Source organism: Apostichopus japonicus, chromosome 17 (assembly GCF_037975245.1).
Source record: "Apostichopus japonicus isolate 1M-3 chromosome 17, ASM3797524v1, whole genome shotgun sequence".
NCBI classification, from domain to species: domain Eukaryota; kingdom Metazoa; phylum Echinodermata; class Holothuroidea; order Aspidochirotida; family Stichopodidae; genus Apostichopus; species Apostichopus japonicus.
Genome location: NC_092577.1, coordinates 25,321,976 through 25,343,339, shown reverse-complemented (window position 1 = coordinate 25,343,339; position 21,364 = coordinate 25,321,976). Strand labels below are relative to the sequence as shown.

The window sequence follows — 21,364 nt, the reverse complement described above, 5'->3', positions numbered from 1 at the left end:
ATGCTCCAAATGAAACAAAATCGAGGGGTAGGCGGACAAACCAAGAAACTATCAAGGACGGGTTCCCCCCCCCCCCTTAATTCCTATACACTCGATTGATGTTTAAGGACCCTTATACCCTATGTGCTACCCAGAACAGTGGAGCAAACCGTCAATGTGGTCGGATAACGTGGTTTTGTTGAGCGTCTTCATTTCCATATTGATTATGCGTAATATATTGCATGAAATGAAACAAAATCAATGGGTATATACTTGCATGGACAAGCAACACTACTATCAAGGACGCCTTCTCCACCATTTCCACATGCACTAACGTCTCTTCTTTCATGCTAGTTATCCAAAGAGCAATTCGTCAGTCGGGTCTAATGACCTCATTGATTAACCACTCATGATTGATAGGTATATTGACCCATTATTTATTTAGCACTCCGATTTTATTATTGAACGAAATGCAGCTTGATGTCATCTCCATCCATAAGTTTGGGGGACTTTGGGCCAAACTTGGCCAACCATAACCGATAAGTGAACGTTGTGGATTAAGTAATGAGAATTGTAGCTTTAATCAGAAAACCGTCGTTGTGTAGACCATGTTTGTTATAGGACCAAGAATGACACTGTAGATCACGGTAGTGATTGAAGAAATAGGTGTAGAATTTTTATCATCTGTAACATCACCTGATTTATATAGTAGCAGGACTTCAACTATTTTTAAATTTTGAGGTACTACTCCTGAACTAAGCGAAAGGTTGAAGATATGGACAAGGGGTTCACCAACCACGTCCATACACCTTTTTTAAATTTATAATACTACCCTTAATATTATCAAACTGGCTGCCTTGAGGCTGCCTTATTATTATCCTTGATTATTTACAATTTTGATGATCTCACCTAAGCTTGTAGGAAAAAGAAAAAAAGAATTTTCAAAAGATCCCTTTAAAAAACTTTCAATACCTATACCTGTATCATTAATCTTAGATACTAAGTTATTACCCATGTTTACAAAACAATTATTAAATGTGTTAGCATACCAGTTGTGTCTGTTACCTTGACATTGTTCTCATTGGTTTATTACTCTCCATGTCCCTTTTATGTTTCCCTTATATTGATCAAACTTTGAGTTAAAATATAATGCTTTAGCTGTTCTAATATATTATGTTAAAATATTTTTATATATACTACGCCGAATTGCAAATTCTCATGCGTTTCCTTTTTGAAAGGTATAAACGGATCCTCAACATTTTCATCATGTCACAAAAGTGTTCTTTAAAATTGAATACATATATATAATGTATCCTGCAAGCTCAAGCTGAACGAATCAATGGATTGATATTACAACTGATTATAGTTTACTGCCAGGATTAAATATTTTGAGCCAAGTCAGATTTCATTGTGACCTTTTGACAACAATTAACATTAACATTGTAAGTATGGTAGGAATAATGATATATGTTGGTGTCGGTTGTGAAATCAGAGGCTTTCGTAAGGTAATAATATACTCTTGGTGTTTCACAATGCATGAAGTGTTGAGAGCATTTTGGTAAAGTGGTTAAGGTATCCAGTCAAGTGTGCAGATTAAGGATGTCATTTTCTATAAATCTTCAAACATTTCTTAAAACTGATTCTGACTCACGTTGTGTCTGAGAAGCGTTGGAGGCCCCAGAACCATCCTTTCAACAAGCAAACAAAAAGTTTTTCCGTACAATTTTAAATGTTGCCATTAATGTTATTGTGCCTACCATGTGTTGGCTCCCTTAGCATGTGTACAGTACACATTTATACACATGCACCAAGATAAATATTGTCATTGAATGTGGCTATATCGACTCTGTCTAGATTTGCACCACCATTAATGTTCATGACAACTGTATGGAAACTGCTTACCAAATTTTGCTGATGTAACGGATTATTTAGAGCGGCAACTCTCACATAGGAAGTGCTTTGGAAGCTTTCCTCCTTCATTCACACATGCAACATCAAACCAATCCTGGCAATCACCTTCGCAAAATGCCATCTTTCTGTTCCTCTGAGGATGTGTACATTGTTTCCCAAGGTGGCACACTGAAAAGTTGGTGTTGAACAGACTTCTTGTGATATTTGTAAGAAACTCAAGTGTTGATGCAAAGTTTACTGGTACATCCCTGGATATTGTAATCCTTTTGACTGTGAGGGCTTGGGAATGTCTCTTCACTTCTTTTAGTCTTTGGATGACAGTAGATTCCAGATGTTCATTGTCTTGCTCAAAGTGTTGTTCTTTCAAGATCGGGTTTGCCATCCAGTTGCGGATTTCAGTCATGTTTAACTCTTTGGAGTATGGCATTGGTTGGCCACTGCATACAATGTATGACCACAACAACACATGTACTCCACAGTCCCATCCATTCGGTTGGCGAGGAATATCAGTAGGTGCTCGAATAGTCCATTCGCTAATCATGACTGGTCTCTTAAATGCCATCATTGATCGAGATGAAAGAAATTGAAAAACCAAGGAGATGATAGCCTCGTCGCACCCATGCAATGAATCCAGGTAGAGGAGAAGTTTTGTCCGATGCACCACAATGATAAGCACCCAGTGCGAAGAATTGACGTTTGTGGGTATAAGCCACATGTCACTTGTCATGGCATTATGCTGTTCAGCCCATCGGAGAAAACTGTCTGTCTTCATGCCATTTCTCAACCACTCTGCGAAGTGAACAGGGAATGCTGCAACAGTTGCCCAGTTCCTGACAATGTGAGGATGATGTGAACAGATTGTGAGAAATTCATCAATTGCAAAGTCGTCCAGCCACTGCCTTCCTTTAAATGATACAATTGCTCTTTGTTTTTTGTTTTTAGGTGTCTTGGGAAGGATAGGAAACAGTTGTCCACGCCATAATGGGCAACCTTCAGCCTCAGCTTGTGGGATCACCTCTGATGTGTTCTTTTCACTGATTGTTGTGTACGCACTTGCTGACTCTTGACAAGAAGGAGTGTCGACTACTTTTTCAGGAGGGGAAGGAAGTGGTTTTTTCTTTGTCGGTGTTGATGTCAGAAGCGGTTGAAAGCCGTCCAAGGAAACACATCGTCACATCGTCTGTCATCAAGGTGACACTCTCATGATGCAGTTGATCCTGTGCTGAAAATGACTTGGTTAGGATTGAATCTGGTGCAGGTTCAACATCCAAATCGTCCCTTGTTCTGGGCTTTTTACGGCCAGCTCTTGTCCTTCCTCTTTTGTTACGTTTCAGTTCAATCAGGTTGAGCTTTCGTTTTCTCTTAGTAAGGCTTCCTATTGCCAGTTTGCAAGCACTTATGTGAATACAGGTACGCCGTGCTGGGCAAGAACACTCTTCATGAGGAAATAGCTGTACAGCTTGCAGATGGCCGTTTAAACCCTTGACACTGAAACATTTCATTGAGGTATTTAGGCTCACTCTATCCTCCGCAATTAGCCATCTTGCAATGCCCTCTTGGGATCTTGAATGTCTGGCATCACAATCGTCGTGTTTCTGTGTGCTTGCTTGAGAGTAGATCCCGTTTTTGATTACTTTTACAAGTTTGTCCGGGTCAATAACATCGCTTGGAAAGTTAACGTCGTCAATGTCAAGGGGTTTGATGTCTTCAATTAAGTTGTAGTTGCCCAGGAGGCACCGTCCTCGAAGTACTTCTCGGTAGTAGAAGTTTTGAAGGAAGTACCAAGCTATTATTATCTCATCCACACGAACCTCACCATGCGAGAGTAGCCGCTTCAATACAGCATTAAAACTTTCTGATGTGTTCGTGGTGATTCCTGATGTGGAGCAGTAAACACCGTGACTCTCTAGAATCCACCTACCCGCTTTGTGAAAGACAGAGTCATTAAAATTGTCGTAAAAGTAATGCATGAAAGGTTCACTCCATTTCAGTTCGAACTTTTGCAACCCCCGTAATGCTTCATGCTGTGATGTGCTATCGAGAATATGGAGAATGTTATTTATGTAAACTCTTCTGTCGTCTTGTGTTCCTGTATGCTTTGCAACCCAAAATTTTACATCTGACAAAATATGCTTCCAACAATGGAGATGAGTCCATTTTGGCAGTTGGGTGTGAATTGCCTTCTCATTCGCCTTCTCCCTATCGGTGACAATGGGTAGACACTTCGCCGCTAAAGATGGATATTGGTGACAAAAGAGACGGAAGAATTCCTCATGTTCTGACTCCGTTTTTTGTTTGGTAGACTAGGAATCCGAGTGGTATTATTGGACAAGGGTCCTTAAAAGCTGTGTGCTTGAAGAGCAGAACAGACATGTAGAAGTCCCCAATGTTGAAAGTTGTGTCATAACTCAGATACAAGGAACCGTCTTTCACTTCTTCTATCACACCGCACAACTCATCCCCAAGTAGCTTGAGTCCGAAGACAATACGAACCTTGGGGGCTAGCGAAAAACCCCAAGTAAACGACTCAAGAGCAGATGTTATTTCGTAAACTGCGTACAACTCATCATTGTGAATTTTATTTTTAGCTTTGAAGTTCTGTACTGTGTTCCTGCATTGCTCTGTGTTTCTCGGGTGAGTGACAGGAATTTGTGTATTCTGACATGGTTCTACAATGAACTTTCTGTAGATTGTGTGTGGCTTGTTATTTTTCGATTGCTCTTCAATTGTTCTTAGTGTGGATGGGCATGTTCTCATATGTGGTCTACCTCGTTTCTTTCTTCTATTGCCATGCGGACTGTTTAACAATCCAGATTTGTCTCCCAGGTAGTGCACCAGTATTCGGTAAGGCTGTATTGCTCTGACAGGGCGAAATGCATATTTTCTAAATTTTCCGTTGTTGGTGGAAAAGTAGGTCTTAATGACACTTGGTCTGCTTCTAGGTAGATGATGTACGCCATTGCATAGCCATTTGATGCGATCACACTTCCAGTCGTCTTTCTTTTGCATGTCGCGTGCTTCAAACAGATATATTTCACCAGGTTTTGGGTTGACTGGGGGAGTACAAGACAAGTTTTTATCTTCGACGCTTTTAAGCAGATGAAGAGCCTTACTTACACTCAGTGGATGGCTGCTGTTCTGTATAGGAGTTACCCGATCGGACACATCGTCCTTACTCATTTCTGAGGATTGGTTATCATTTCCTAAATTTGTGCCATCGGTTTCTTTTTCTTTTGCATAATGTTTTACTTCAGAATCAATTCCATCCTCTCTCCTGTTAAAAGATGGGACAAAGAAAACAAGTCATTTTCATTCCAGTCATAGTATATAGGCCTACTATTATAAGAAAGTGTGTAAACATATATACCCATTTGCTGGTAAAAGATATTAGTCTAAGTCCGTGTTGTTTAAATAGGTGTCACGGCTTCCTCTAAGGCCACCGTGTATCCATCAAGATCTTGGAATAGTGTTAATCAATCCCCAATAACGAGTGAAGAGAAAGTTCATAATGTTATGATTGGTAATTTGGTTTTGAACATGTGAAACGTATACGTCACACCCTATTCGTCAAAAGATCATGAACATATAAAATACCTCTATCGGTTAAATGTTTATCAAAAACAATCTCCTTATTAACATTTATGAAAATGTTATTCCAAGTCAATTTACTCTTAAAATTATCAGGGCTATTACTGGTATACTACATGTTTGCATGATACCATAAACGAACAGCTTACCTAACAAATAGATTAGTTATAGGAACATCAATGGCGGCGCTATTACAATGAAGCAAACACTCGTGACCATGCTCGGCAAGATCAAAGTCAAAGAATGTCTTCCACAACCCTTTTGAATTATCACAATAGCGCAGAATCCACGTACATTTTTAACTATTTAACTTTGTTAACGTTATTTGTCAAAATAGGACGCTTTCCTTTATCGGGCTTAACGTACCAAATGAAATAATATATAACACTTTGTAACTCTTTAATAAGTGAAGCGGGAGGATTCGGTACAACCAAAATAAGTAAAACCAGCTGCGAAAGAGCAAGTGAGTTTACAAATACATTTCTCTCCTATTTCCCAGTGTTCATTGTGTACACGTACGCCATATGATGTACTTCAAAAATGTATATCTTTATATGCATTACTCAACCCTCTCCTTAACTTGGCGTAACTTCGGGATTTGGCGTGCTCAGAATCCCACCCCCCCCCCCTCTTTTGCTCATAATGAGATCGAACAAAAAACTATGGGATTTGATTGTTTTTTGTCTTCGAAACATTTCCCGAACATAACCCGTAAAGTAATTAAAGTTGTTTGAGAAAATACATAAATATAACGTTTAGTCCTTAGCTAAATGTATGCCTCTCGCTTGTGGCAAAAAGGGGGTTTCCCATTATAAAGTACAAAGTCCCAATTTATTTTGATTCGTTTTTGGCAATCACGTGTCTAGTTTCGCCTCTGATAACTATCAATTTGTTTTCGCTCCTTTTCTAGCGTCCACGCAGTTATTGATGTTTCCCCTGTGGGAATTGCCATTAAAAAAAGCTGCGAGTCGGTGTCAGTTTCTGCACAGAACTGAAAAGAAGAGCAACGCTTTGACTTCTTTTAAGAGTATAAGACAACATAACTGACATCACACTGAAATAAAATAGTGAATTTTGAATAAAGAAAAACCCATACTTTTCTTTTCAGGATATTTATTGCCGTTTTAGCAGAATTGTTCATCATTTTGTGTGAAATCGCGGTTTCAGCGAAACGAGTCTCAATTCACCGTAAATACAAACTGCTCAACCTTGTAACCGCATTAAGGATGTAAGAAGATGATCGCCAATTATAATCCTGCTTAAAGGTTTATGGACAGGTAGCAATTTTCCTATGAATGTATTGCTTATGTATGTCCGAGCATATTCTCAATATAAACTCTTTAAAAATTTGCTCTAGTTTTTGAGATATTAAGGATTAATTACTCAGATCAACGAAAAACAAACGCCTGAAAGCACGTTTCTAAAATTTGACTTCTGACACGATGTGACGTAGAATCGAGAAGGGATAAGAGCATGCGTATATGTGAAAACTCCGGATGTTTACATTGAGTCATCGAACTGGGTATATATTGTGTATCAATCTATACCCGAAGCACGTAATCGTTACCATTCCGTTCGTTGACAAATTTGTTTTCGTAGGCCTACATCCATATTCGTTTATTCAAAACGCTGTTTAAAAGAGAATTAATTTGTTTACATTCTAATTTTGTATGATTACATCGTATTCAATTTTATTTTTGGAAATACTGTTCTAAGTCTTAAGTTTGGAGAGAGTTTTGAGTAAGAATGCCGCGGCGTTGCATAGTAGGAGGTTGCAGTAACACTAAAAGTGGAAATATAAGCCTACACGTATTTCCAAAGAAAGAACCTACGCGTTCGGCCTGGATACAAAGTGTAAAAACACCCGAAAAGATTGGTCCGGACCATCGAAAGAGTCTTGTTTGCAGTGCCCATTTTCGCGAGGAATGCTTTGACTTATTAGTTGGACAGTATTATAGTCAGCTTGGATTTACGCCACTAACCCACAGGCGTCTCAAGCCAGATGCAGTGCCAACTCTTCGGTGGAAAAGTTACTGTGGGGCCTAGGACAACTTCTGCTACTAGTACTAGTGTTACAGCAACTGAAAAACATGATGAAGCTCCAGGACCTAGTACTAGTAGTAATATTCCAGGTGAAACCCCAAGCCGTAAAGTTGGAGGAGCCTTTCTCAAAAGAGAAAGAAAAAGAGTAAGTTGACTTCAGACTTCAACTTTGCAAAATCAGGTCTATGCTACTGTAGGCTTCTAGGGGAACAGTTGCAGAAATCCCAACCTCGGTTAATGTTCTTTGACTGTTTAAGAATGTAAGCTGAAACATTGATATTTCTAAGCCTCGGCTGGCTCTACAGAAATGGCTATTTTGTGAAGCACCTTGATTTTTATTTCAACAAAGAACTGCAACAAACCATTGAAAAGTACAGTAAATTCATGGCTTTGATACGTCACTGTTTACTTTTGTTGTAGCCTCACTACTGTGGTTACCAGAGCCTGCACCCATTCCAACTGATGAAGATGATCCTTGCAGTGTGAGCACACAGGTAAATAGATATAGGTTTAAACTAGAGTTAAAAAGTTAGGCACTATATCCTTGTCCATATTTATTTTAAACTTGTGAAGTATTTTGGTCTAGCAATCTGCCATACTTTGTTTGCATCAGGGATTATTGAGTCTTATGTACTACTAATCCCTTTATTGAAGATCCATTGAAAAATTGACTGTCATAGCAGTGCTAGTCTCCTTAAAGTTGGGTAATTCTTGATGTTGTAATCCTTTTCCTTACTGGAAACATTAAATTAAATGATTAATGCAGTTCATATTAGGAAAGTGCAAATTTGTGATTCTCGAGAAAAACCAAGATTGCTGCAGTTTGAACCGTGTGAAAATGTTCTCTTAAAAGGTTGAGCTTATAAGGTTCACAGAGCAGAGATGATAATAAGAACATATAAAATAATGATGCTTACACCTCCAGATTTCATGGGAATATTTTGTCAGCACAGATAAAAAAAACTACAGTATAGGATATTTTTTTAGCTTTGTATAATAAATATATGGATGCATTGTTTGCTAGAGGCTTATTGTCAGTGCACCCTGTTGGAGTCATCCGAAGAAGCTCCTGTCCCTTCACCAAGTAAAGGACCATCTGCATCTTTTAAGCAGGAATCTCCATGTAAAGATTCACCTCAGAAGATGGAGCAATCATCCTCGGATTACAGACCATCTTCAACCTCAGCGGAAGAGGATTCATCCTATGAGGAAGAATCCTCTTATGAGGAAGATGCGCCCACCATTCCAAAGAGGTACAGTTTTATGTTTTATGATATCTACAATATAAAATAATATGTGAATTGCTTGCTACTTGACCTCAATTCACTTTATACTGTATATTACATTGTTGTTGAATGTTCTTTTAAAGGAATAGTCCCGTGGATTTTTGAAAAAAATGATATGATAGAGGACAATTTTAGCAACAAAATTGTGCAAAAATCACTTTCATAGCATGTTTCGTTTAAGAGATATGAATTTTTAAAGATTAAAAACTTGCATTTAAAAAACACTGGTACAGTAGTTTCTATTCAATCCTGTGAATAGATACGGACAATTCAATGACAATTCTTTATGTATTTCTTTGAAAATTAATCACCTTCTATTAAATCATTTCAGCATTTATTTCAAAAATGTAATAGGCGGGGTATAGCGTACAGTTTATAGGAATATGTGTTGCTCGGCTATCCACCCATAAAAATAGTTTTTGTTATGAAAATATGGACATCAAATTTTAATAAAATACATTAAAACTTTGAATGAATTTGTCTGTGTGATGTCACTTTTGGCCTTTGACCAGTCATTTGCAGACAATTTCTTGAAGTTTCAAACTTGAATAATTTCTTGTAGGAATATGGTATCAGTATGATTTTTTCACCAGTTTGTGTTATAAATTTGTCTCTTTCATATAACAATTTTAAAAATCCACGGGACATCTCCTTTAAAGAATAACCGAACACAATTGCTGAGGGTGGTAAGAGTTACAAAAAAATTCAAAGTTTCTATTTCATTTGCTGCAATTGCAATCCAAATCCTGTGTTGAAAATACAAACAAGATTAAATCTGTACAATATTCCTTCTTTAAATGTAGAGTACTTTATTTAGATCATCCTGATATCTATTTGTTTTTTATATTCAATTATATTTACTTTCTACATTTACAGAACTTCTCAATCAGAAGCAGGAGAGGACAGAGAAAGGGTCTTTCTAGTGATGGAAAGCTGCTTGCTCACTTTATTCCGTCTGTGCCTTTCATGTAAAGGGCCAATTACTGCCTCAGTTGAGAAAGTTGTTGGCACCTTGCTTCGGGTGGCCTACAGATGTCATAATTGTGGAGCAACTGGACATTGGGACAGCCAAACATTCATAGGTGGGAAAGTGTATTGTGATGTAATGTTGAGTGCCTCAATCCTTTTTGCAGGGGCAACACCGACTAAAGTGTTGAGAGTTTTATGCAATTTGAACTGCCCAACCATTGGTATTCGAACATTTATGAGGCACCAACGGCATCTACTACAGCCCACGATTAGACAGGTGTGGAATACGACACAGAAGGAGATGTTGCAAAGGCTGGTTGAGATTGGCATGCCTATGATATTAGGAGGGGATGGACGCCATGACAGTGCAGGACACTCAGCCAAGTATGGTTCCTACAGTTTTATGGATTTTGAGTGGAACATGATTGTCCATTTGGAATTAGTACAGGTACATTACATATTTTTTTAATATTGTAAATTTTATTTCTGAACTGCAATGTATTTTAGACATTTTTAGGGAATGATAATTTTGAAATACGTGGAACTGATTTTGAATGAATGGTTCTCAAATAAGAAGACAGTTCGATAAGAAATTATAGTTTTGAGAATTTTCTTCCTAGCATAATATACCATTTGCTGTAGCCAGGTTGATATGTGTGTACTAGTCTTAATGATGAATCTATAAACAAAAAACATCTCCATTGTATGTGTGTTGCAAATATATTTCTTTTAGATTCAACTTACTGTATCTGCTACAAGTTAGTGATAATATTAATCTGTACTCCTCTCAAAATCTCTTTTATAAGGCCATCTGTGGTACCAGATATGAAGTGGTAAGAAACTGGTGAACTAGTATGATATTGTCATAAATTAAATGTGATGTTACATATTTTTTTCAGAGCAACGAGGTAACAAGCAGCAATGCTATGGAACTTGAGGGCCTAAAGAGAGGACTGAAGTACTTACAAGAGCGTGGGATAAATGTTGAAACATTAATTTCAGATAGGCATCGGTCCATTGCCAAATACATGCGAGAACAACAGCCTGACATTGATCATTTCTATGATGTTTGGCATGTTGCTAAAGGTAAGTCTATTTGTTTGTTTATTTATATACTTGCTTTGAAAATTTATAAGAAATTATTTATGGACAGCAGTTAACTGATATGCTTGCAGGTCTAACTTGAACCCAGTCTCATGCATTGGTATTATACCTGAAGTAGGATCATTATCTGCATCATTCTGTTAGAATAAATATGTTTACTTTTTTTCATACAAAGGTCTCTCCAAGAAAATTGACCAACTGGCAAAGAAGAAGACTTGTACCGCTGTTGGGGAATGGTCAAAAAGCATCTCAAACCATCTTTACTGGGTTGCAGCTTCAACATCTGATGGAGATGGAGAAGTGATGCTTGCGAAGTGGCAATCTGTGACAAACCATATTCAGAATGTACATACCCATGACTCTGAACTTTTCCCAAAATGTCAGCACGGCAACTTGAGCTTGCTTGAAAGAAAATGTGCTATAAATAATGAAAATAGCACAACATTTCATCAAAATTGGTTAAAGATTGACCACTTTACAGCATTTTGAAAATGTTTGGCCTTATTATAATAAATGATGCAGATTTTATTGAAATTTTGCGACATCACATCAAGAAAACCTTCAATTTCTTTATGTTAACTTATTGTTTCAATCCTCGGCAACAATCTGTTTTTTTTTTTTTAATTTTTCAAAAGTCCATGGGAATATTGCTTTAAGGGATATAATGTGATGGTTGATGAATTTAAAAATGGTTTTAGGGTTATATACTGATGAAATGTTTTTCTCTTCTTTGTATTTAGACTATGTCAATGAACTTTTTGTCACTTTGCTGAATATCTGGCAGTCTGGTCAAGATTCTTCGCAGGGTCATGATGTCGAAGTTCCAGCGCCATTATCCAAATCATATTCCAGGCCAAGCAAAGCTGATGTTGTGAAAAAGCACAAAAGCCGGTTTAATCTTCCATGAGACCTATCTTCAATGTCACAGACTTTTCTGCCTTTTTTGGAAACTTTTATTGAAACTTTTGGAACTGTATTTTTGATTGCAACTGGGTAACCGCATGTAAAATCGAACATGCATTTGATATTACAGGTTTACTTGGGATTAATGTTAGGGTATGCACATAGTTGCAGATGTAAAGACAGAAGTTTATTAATTGATTGTGGTTGTATGTTGAAGACTCAAACTGCTTCTTAAAGTGTGCCTCTGCAAAGTCTTACATCATGTAATTTGAAACAAAGGAATTTCCATTAGAAAACATGAAGGATGTAAAGTTGTACACCTTACATTATATTTTTTAACTGCAATGTAGCTGAGTGAGAGTGGGTGTAATGAGCAGGGCGTACCAACCGGGGGGGGGGGTGACCCCGTCCCAATTACGATTTTGTCGGGAAATTTGAAAATACTGTCGGGAAATTTTACCAATCTTCCCGTGAGATATAGCAAAAACATCGGAAATGAAAAAGTTGTTGAAAAATTTATGTGCGTTTGTATTGATTTTAGAGGACGCCAGCACCCTAGGCAAAAATACCTAAAAACACAGAGCTTAGCCCCTGGACCCCACTAGTGCCTGTAGATCACACACCAAGTTAGGCTAGTACTATGCCTTAGGGTTAAAGCCGTCTGTGCAGAGGCTTAACCACTGTGGGGGGATGTTATGTGGCCCCAACCCACATCACAAGGGATTTACGAAAACGTAATCCTCTACAGAGTATTGCCCTTTCATTTTTGGAAATTTTATTGCACTCATAACCTTTCATGAAACGAATCACACAATAAGATGGAATGGGTGGAGTAGAAACAATTTTGAGCTATATGTCATTTATTTTTTTCTGGATTGTAACTTTGAAGACAGTAAATAAACTATGCTTATTTCTTTGCAGCAGTTTCATAGTATTAACAAATGGACAACAGATTTGAGCAAACTCAGAAAACGTTTTCTTTCTGTGTATCATATGGTAATATCACAGTAAATAATTAACTGTGAAGATCCAAAAAAAGTAAGACATTTTTTAATTGATGTGAGTAATAAATTTTTAATGTATTCCCAGGTTGTTTATCTCTTGAATGTAAAACAGCCAGACAGCAATAATAATATATATGTAACAGAAATTTTATTGAAATTGGAAGTACATTTTTTAGTATCTGATTAGTTTAATTCTGAGCAAATGTTGAAAGGTGGGTGTTATGCCTTTGCCAATGATTTATGTCGGTGTTCTTTTAAACTATCTGTATGATGTAAATAAGTACAGTATTTCATAATATTTTGAAGAGGGAGTACAATATATGGTTGACTTGGATAACATTCATATTTTTCATTTTGGTAGCAGTCTGAGATATATTTTAATACCTTACTCAAAGATACATCACAAAACCAAAATGGCAAGTATCTGAAGCTTTTATTTTTTGCAGTTGAAGTAGTTAAGCACACAATAAAGTAATTGTGTTAAAATGTACAAGTATTTCTTTTCAGTTTTTGAAGTTCAACATCATAATAGACTGGCATTAAGTTGTAAAACTCTAGCTGGAGACCTACCATCATTGAATCTTATTTTCGTTGAAAAGTCTGGATGTTTGCAATGAAATGTAACTCCCCTATGTATCACCTCTAGGAAAACATAACAAGGGCTTGAGGAAGCATGCAGAAAACAATTTGTCCAAGAGCTAGTACACTAAACCATATTTGGAGTCCTGTAATCAAGTAACTCTCAGAAAATTGCCTTTCGTCCCCAGGACCCTGGTTTCTTTTGTGCAGGCAAGTCACACTGACTTTCCTTGAATGGGGCACAAATTTATCCCAGGTTAATTTGCCAGATTTTCTGGATAATCACTTGCAACAGAGTAGACTGAACCAAGTGGAATAAATTTCTTTTTCAAGAAAGCAACCCCAAGATTTTTGCAATGAATTGAACCCAGTTCATCTTGAATATTTAGACTCGAACCACTGTAGTTCTTTTAGTGCACCACACATATCTACTTTGCTAAGTGGAGGGGTAGGGGAAGTTTTTACCAACCACCTCTGTGATATACCCCTTAAATGCTAACACAGGTCTGAAAAGCCTAGTGGCATCTTTGTTTCGTACCAGGTCAGGGAGTTGCTGGGTCACAAGGGACAATGTTTGTTTAGGAAACTGACAAAAATACCATTTTATGTCTTCTCACTGGTTTGAACATTTTTAAGACAAATTTAAGTTAACAAGACCACTATTGCAAGTGGAATCCATCCAAACCATTATAGGTCTATATGGCTAGAAGACACTCCTCTAGACGGGACATGAATACATCCCCAGCAATGATAGTACTAAATTTCACAGACAGAGTGGAGCTGAGGACGAGCAATATTAAGTGCATTGCAACTTTACATAAGGACACAACACAGTGGATTAGCAAGAGAATTGAACCCAGGACTTTCTGTTACACTGTATTCCCATAAACTTGAATGTTCCAAAGTAGTAATTTCCTTTTTTTGTAGGTTGATTTATCACCCCCCCCCCCCTTATATTTAACAGTTGCCAATTTAATTAGTTAACCATTACAAAATTGACAACTTGCCAACTTTTTGAAATAGTAATGAAAATTTTTATCCTTTCCCTGCTTGAAACCTAATAACTAATTTTGTTGAACACTGCAATTCGAGAAGATGAAAGGTATATTGACAAGAAGATACAATTTCTCTTAATTTGTTTTGAAATCTAATTAAAATCCACACAAAAAACAAGAAATTATATAAAACCAATTGAAAAGCAACCATTTGATAGTATTTGGAATTAACACGTACCACCATTCTTTATGAATCTACAAAGGGTGTAATGAGTCTTCCTTCTATGTGGAATAGAACTTCATTATTTTCAGCAAATATTAGGGAAAAACCTGAAAAATTACAAAGACATTTGAGATTCTGTCCTATTTATACATTACAAATTAAAACTTATAAGCCCTTACTCCAAAACTAAACTATAATTGTTATTTTCAAATTTCAAAAATCTATCTGCTTATATTTTAAACTCCTTTCACCAATGCAAAAAAACGCTACATGTCCATAGACCTTCCACATTTCCAAGAAATTACAAAAAGTAATTGCAAAAGTAATATAAGATAGATGCTGAGAGCAGAGTAGGTTTTCTTTGTCAGATAATGACTTGTATTTCTGATAAATATTCATACATAAAAAGAGGATAAGTATAACAAAGATTTAAAGATATAACAAAGATTTAAAGATTTAACAAAAACAAAGATTTAAAGATATAACAAAGATATAACAAGTATAACAAAGATTTAAAACTTTCTGTAAGGAGGTGTATATTAAAATAGATGGTACATAAAAATAAAGAGAACAAATAAAGCCCCCTCTCCCCCCCCCCCCAAAAAAAAAAATAGTCCATCTCTGGTTAGCACTCGTGTCCATTTTGGTCGATGCATTTTTGCGTGTCAATGCTTTTTATCTTTAATTGTTTTGTTGTAACAACTACAGCGCCTCAAATTTTGGCATGAATCCAAAAAAATAATAAAAAAGCTGCGTCGATTTTAGACCTGTGGTCTGACCAGAGTCCGAATATTATTTTTTTTTGGCCTAATAAATAATAATTAAAAATTTATGGACTCTATGGTACATACATGGCTTAAGCAAAGCAAACTTGAAAATGGAAGGTTATATAAAAAATAAATCTAAATTTTCAAGTATCTCAGCATTTGGTGATTATCAGCAAATGTCTGTACTGTATGAATACAAATATATGCCTTGTCTGAAATAAAATCAAGAACCAAATAAAAGGAACAAATTTATAGATGAAATGTTAAATAATAAGAATTAGGCCAAACAAACTTGTGTGTCTCTGGTTAGCACCAGCGTCAATTTATATCATGCATGTCAATCCTTTTTGCTTCAAATTTTCCGTGGAAGCTACAACAACTCTCTATTGCTGCACCGCCACATGGCCTGTCAATTCTGGTACTTTGGTCTTACCCGAGACCATTTTTTTCTGGCCTTACATTACTTGATTTTGAACTTCCATGTTAATCTATCAGAGCTTTTTTGTACACGATTAAATAAACAACAAAATTTCATGAAACGCATAGACAACATATATACACCATTTACAATGCTCAGAATCATTATGCATCAGCATTGAATATGAAACAACAAAAAAAGACTTGCAATCTTCAAATTGTTGTCTTTTAATATTTTCAGTAGGCAATTTTGTTTGAAGGAATGTTTGACAGATGTCTGATTCTAAGCAAAAAGTCGCTTTATAAAAAAGGAATGTGATTCTACTAAAGAGTCTGTTTCTGAGCATGTCATAATTGTGGAAGTAGAAACCCTGTATACACTTCTGAGGGATACGTCTCTCTGATCTTGGTCACCACGCAAGATGGGATGACCACCCGAACATCTCTGCCAAGATACTTGTAGCACCAGCGCACAAATTGCCGATAGGCCAGGTGTCTGAACTTCCTGTGAACAAAAAAACAAATTCATTTTAATAAGTAACTAACAGATATTGACAACTTTTTTAATATTTATAACAACTATTTCCTCACCTTATCAGCAACAAAGGATTGCAAAGGAACTTAAACCTACATTACAGTACTTACCAAATACAATAACTCACATGGGGTATACATGGAAATACTTAAACTTATTCAATCAGAAAACAAAGGCTGAAACAAAATAACCTTTTTTTTAAAACTGAATCGGGGAAAAGGACTTAACGTAGCAAATAGTTATTTTTTACAGTACTTGTGAAACTACTTACAGGTGGTTGAAAATAACAAAAATGTTTAATTGTATTTTTTTTCCACAAATGGATAAAAATAATATCAAACAAATTAGATTAAATGAAGTGTTAGAGCAGCAGGTAAGAACAACTGCTAACTGTACAGTAAATCCTTGGTATGACAGAGTAAGAACAAATTCAATTCAGAGGCTGGTAATTTTAATTGTGTACACTTGTACAAATGTCAAACTTAAAATTGTTTAAATGATTTATTTGGCACTGAGAACCAATAAAGCACTACATGTTTGCATAATAATTAGTTTGTAATTTATAAAGTAGGTCAAACTCCTCACTGTGGAACTTTCTTAACAAATGCATTTAAGGGGAACTTGGAGGAAATTTGAATAAATTTAGCATTCCATTCACAGAAGAAGCTGCATACACAATAAGCCTTAGTTATGTACTTACTCATTTACGCCTCCTTCCCGAGCATTTCCCCCGTAATGCTGACTGTATTGGTATGAGGCTGTCTGCAGCACCCACGGATCCAAACAGACGGGTTGAAACCCTTGGTGCTCTGTAATGCAAACACTGTTGCCTTCTCCTTCTGCATTCTTTTCCATAACTGCTGAAGCTTCATGGCAGCAGCGACATTCCCTTGCTGATGGCATCACAGCGCAGTTGCCACACTTACACCTTGAAAGAAAGACAATGATATAATATAGTAAATAGGTCTAGGTATGGTTTCTAATTCATTCAAGGTTTCAGTATAGAACCAATAAAGAATGGAGATTATTTGCCCATTTTGATTATCAAATGTCAGTGAATATTTTGCTGTCACTGGCACGATATTTGTTGCTATTTCATAGTCAATCTTCTCTGATTGGCTTATATAAGACCTCTGCATGAGTACAACTGCATTTGTCTCATGCAAGGGTAAAAAGCATTAACTTAAATCTATCATTATCAATATTATAATTGAATGAATGGCTTAAAAAAGTTTGAAAAATGATGGATATGTTGTTTCAAACCATTACATGAAATTTTTTATTAAATTTGACTTTCATACTTGCAAACAACTGGAATTGGAACATCATTTTTAAAGTCCCTTGGCGTTCTCAATGGCATCCTGTGTTTTTTGGGTATACACACATAAAAAACTATATTATTGATGTGCGTATTAAATATGCATGCTTAAAAATAGTGAAACTTGACTTTTGAACCAAACTTTCTTGCCCCAGAGAGTATGATAAGACTTGAATGGACACTTGAATCTAGTACTACTCCCACTGTGCAAATTTTCTGGCCTTATCAAGGTTGTTTTCATGTTGGGCTAAAATTTCTGGTTTCCCAACTATTGGTAATGGTAGGCAATTTTTCACCTGAACCCGTGTTGAACATTGTTTTGATTTGTATTTTGACAAGTATTACAATCCGCTTATACCGAAATAAACATAACTCTTATTTCTGTATGACAACTCGTAATAGGCCTTTTAGCCTTGCCCCTACACTGACGCAAACACTGATTTTTCGCGGATTCACTAACAGGCCCAAGTAGTGTACGATTAAGTTGCGGTTAATCTCAGATACAATTTTCAATGCCAAAAATTCGTCATCAGGAAGTTTTTTACCATTAATAAGAGAAATATTTAAGTATGGGGAAGTATATTTTAGTTCATTTTGGAGACAAAAAGTTCGAGGACGTCAAAGAAGAATAGAAATTGAAGTATATTCTCACCAGTCAGTATTCAACAGACGCCGTGGATTTTCATGGCTGTCAGGTTCACCTTCCGAGTCTGTGGTGCTGTCACTTTCATCGGCTTCTGGCTCAAATTGATAGGGCCTAATTTCCTCTTGGTTCGGAATTTCGTATTCCAAAGAGCCTTCTTCCTCACTTGCTGTCCCCGTTTCGTCGTCCGAAACCTCTGGACTGGAAATTTGGGGTTGTTTTGAAGCTTCCATTTTCGAGGTTACCAAGCGAAATCAACGTTAAAAGATAGTGCGCAGAACTTTACATTTAACATACGGTCTGCGCATCTCGATTCTACGTCACAAAAAATTAATACGTTATGAGGTGTTTATCGATTCTTACGTTTGTGAAGCTCAATTTCCCGATTTTTTCACTTTTTGAAATCGAATTTCAAGGATTTGATGGCATATGTGAAAAGTAGATGTAATTTGCTATTGAATAGAGTAAAGTTGTAGCTACCTGTCCATAAACCTTTAAATACCTCGTGAGCATTGACGTTTTGCGTCGCTCGTACACAAAGTCTGTGGTGTGCGCATGCAAAGGTATTACATTTTGTTACAATCTCACAACGCACACAACATTTAGGGGGAAAAAATGATTAAAATATATAGGAGCAGTTTGAGCCATACAAAAATTCATATGATTTTTCCCTTTTTTTTTTTTAAATAAGAAAATAATAACTTACAATTTTAAATTGTAATTGAAATTTAAAATTGTACCTCAAAGTGGAATTGAAACTTCCATTTTGGGCTTCACTTATTACTTCAGAATCACCGCTTGTGTCATTGTGTCTGTAAAACAAAGGAGTCCGTACATGCTCAGGAGAGCTTTAAGAGAACAGTAGGCCTATATCCTAATTTACTGTACGGATAACTGTAGCAAACCTTGCAACGTTTGCATGCAATTTCATCACTATCGTAATTCAATATTAAATAAGTGTGTAACGTACCTACACAAATTAACTTAAATGAACTTTTATCAACATGTTGACAAAGGTTCAATTGACAAATCAACAAGTCTTGTTTATTTTTACTATGTACAAATAAAAGTTACATTCTGAATGTGTGGGAGAGTACGTTAGCTGTGACTCAACCACATAACCAGATACAGATTGCCATCATCAAATAATATGAACAAAAATAATCATATGCATATATAAAAAAAAAGAAGTAACATAATAAACCACAAGCAGCTAAGATGTTATCTACGAACTAATTTAAAGAGTAACTTCCAGTGTATAATGACCATAAACAAATTACACAAAACCTTGGCGTGTATGAAGTGGGTAGGTGGGGAATCGGTAATGATGAGTAATTATTTATCCCCTTTGATAGCAAGCAATAAATAAAGTACCTAGCCAAAGTAAAGCAAAGTGGGAGGCTAAACTGTTATGTTATAATATCACAGTCACATTTTAATGTCAACTCGACCAAGCCTCTTTTTATATGATCTACTTTAGCCCCCTTTTATGTGATCTAGTTTAGTGTCATATGAGTTCATTGTATCGCACAAATGGTACAGTTAAATGAGTAGCCCAGTAACAAACAGGTGGCTATCCATATCATCGCATTAATTCTTTTTGACAAGTTTGAGAAGCACGTTATGCATTTCTTTACAGTCATTACTCATCCGATTAAACTAGTGTATGACCATCGAAACTTCTTGCTGTAATGTTTCCCCAGAAATTTCTTTTTGACACATAAATCTAGCGACCAGCGAGTCTGCCTTCTTGAAGTAGTGGCATTTCGAGGACAGATTGCGTCACCCCTGCTGGTTAACTCAGAGTGAGCATCAGCCAATCAAGTGATAGAGATTACGGTTAGAGGAGTCTAGTTCAGAGAAAGTTTTTGAGAAATCTTCTTTGAAGATCAGTTGTGGCTTTAATTTGTTTAGGGTTTGTGACTCTCGGAGTGGGGAAAGAAAGGGTTGGGGAATAACTCAGGAAACAGAAAACATTGTATCATCTTTCAAGAAACTGTCACACGTTTTGATAAATTAGAATTTAGAATGGATTGCTATGATCTTTTAGGAAGTTTGGTTCACCCCTTGGTTACCCCTAAAGAATTAATAAAACGTGCTTGCCAGTTGCCTTTTTAAACACAACGTGAAGAAATCCTTATCATATTTAAAGCAGCTATCTGCATTTGCAGGCATGAGACTCTTCCGCGGAAACGCGGATTTCAGATTATTTTCTGGGTCATTTTCGCGTTTTTTCTCGTAATTCGCGTTTTTTATTATTTTTTTATTTTCTGGTATTATTTTTATTTATTTTTTTTTGGCCCCGAACATGCTGGACTGTGAAGGGAAGGAACACCGAATTTGACCAGTGGTGGAATCAAGCAGCACAAAGCAAGCAAAAAAGCCTTTTTTTGGTTCAAAAAAGCTAATGGATAAATTATACAAGCAGAAATTCCACAATTTTTTGGCGAGTTACGTGATGTGATAGATTCCATCTAGAGTCCACCATTTTGCATTTAAGCCCTCCTTACCTGACAAAAAAATTCTAATGGGGAGGGGGACACCCCCTCCCCCAGGACGGCGATCAATAAATTTCAGATTTTTTTCCCCGGCTCAGTCTCATCCCTGCATTTGTGTCTGCCGACAACTTCCTACAGTTCCCCCAATCCACTTATTTGAATTTAATCAACCAGTACATAGCTAACATGTTTAGTTATGAGCCGTTGCTAAAAACAGATTCAAAAAGTTGCGTTGGTTCCATGCATATGATTCACTGTCATAGACAATGTATACAAATATACCATGTTGTTCTATTACGTACTGGTCAATCACGTTCAGAGTTTAATCACATAGGGCGGGGTTTATTGCGATCCTAGCGGAAAATATCTTCGAAAAAAACAACGTTGAAAGTTGTAATTTTGTGGACTTTTTTGCCATATTTGAATTATGATTTGAATACATAAGCTAGCTATGTAGGTCGTTATGGCATCGTGGAGTTAGTGAGGTTGAGAAAATCATATGAAAAGTACGCAAAGAGCTGCTTTTTATATAGTTGGTAATAGCATGTACTTTCGCATTGGCTGGCGTAACTGTATATGGAAGTAATGTTTGGTTGAACTTC

The 21,364-nt window shown here is 36.5% G+C and overlaps 3 protein-coding genes across 4 annotated transcripts; 1 reads left to right on the top strand and 2 right to left on the bottom strand.

The window, feature by feature from the left end:
• Positions 1-1,234: 1,234 nt before the first annotated feature.
• Positions 1,235-19,071, bottom strand: LOC139984228 (uncharacterized). The gene is made up of 2 exons (XM_071998048.1): positions 19,005-19,071; positions 1,235-5,164 (listed from the first exon to the last, which is right to left on the bottom strand). Exon 2 carries the CDS (start codon positions 5,068-5,070, stop codon positions 4,162-4,164), a length of 909 nt encoding a protein of 302 aa, XP_071854149.1. The 5' UTR covers positions 5,071-5,164; positions 19,005-19,071; the 3' UTR covers positions 1,235-4,161.
• Positions 7,991-13,202, top strand: LOC139984227 (uncharacterized). 2 transcript variants are annotated; one of them, XM_071998047.1, is made up of 5 exons: positions 7,991-8,015; positions 8,546-8,774; positions 9,684-10,224; positions 10,676-10,862; positions 11,056-13,201. In XM_071998047.1, exons 2-5 carry the CDS (start codon positions 8,665-8,667, stop codon positions 11,367-11,369), a joined length of 1,152 nt encoding a protein of 383 aa, XP_071854148.1. In that variant the 5' UTR covers positions 7,991-8,015; positions 8,546-8,664; the 3' UTR covers positions 11,370-13,201. The 2 variants fall into 2 exon arrangements, with proteins under 2 accessions (XP_071854148.1, XP_071854147.1); XM_071998046.1 differs by lacking the exon at positions 7,991-8,015 and having other exon boundaries at positions 8,035-8,774; positions 11,056-13,202.
• LOC139984229 (P2X purinoceptor 7-like) lies at positions 15,101-18,942 on the bottom strand. Its single transcript, XM_071998049.1, has 3 exons — positions 18,274-18,942; positions 17,004-17,231; positions 15,101-16,273 (listed from the first exon to the last, which is right to left on the bottom strand). The coding sequence occupies exons 1-3, from the start codon at positions 18,495-18,497 to the stop codon at positions 16,117-16,119; spliced, it is 609 nt and encodes a 202-aa protein (XP_071854150.1). The 5' UTR covers positions 18,498-18,942; the 3' UTR covers positions 15,101-16,116.
• Positions 19,072-21,364: the final 2,293 nt, after the last annotated feature.

Coding starts and splice junctions, on each gene's coding strand:
- LOC139984228 (XM_071998048.1), bottom strand. CDS start 5,070: ATGAGTAAGGACGATGTGTCCGATCGGGTAACTCCTATACAGAACAGC.
- LOC139984227 (XM_071998046.1), top strand. CDS start 8,530: ATGCATTGTTTGCTAGAGGCTTATTGTCAGTGCACCCTGTTGGAGTCA. Junction 8,775..9,683: donor GCGCCCACCATTCCAAAGAG/GTACAGTTTTAT, acceptor CTACATTTACAG/AACTTCTCAATCAGAAGCAG. Junction 10,863..11,055: donor TGTTTGGCATGTTGCTAAAG/GTAAGTCTATTT, acceptor TTTCATACAAAG/GTCTCTCCAAGAAAATTGAC.
- LOC139984229 (XM_071998049.1), bottom strand. CDS start 18,497: ATGGAAGCTTCAAAACAACCCCAAATTTCCAGTCCAGAGGTTTCGGAC. Junction 17,232..18,273: donor CGTCTGTTGAATACTGACTG/GTGAGAATATAC, acceptor CTTTCTTTCAAG/GTGTAAGTGTGGCAACTGCG. Junction 16,274..17,003: donor CGGGAAGGAGGCGTAAATGA/GTAAGTACATAA, acceptor TTTTGTTCACAG/GAAGTTCAGACACCTGGCCT.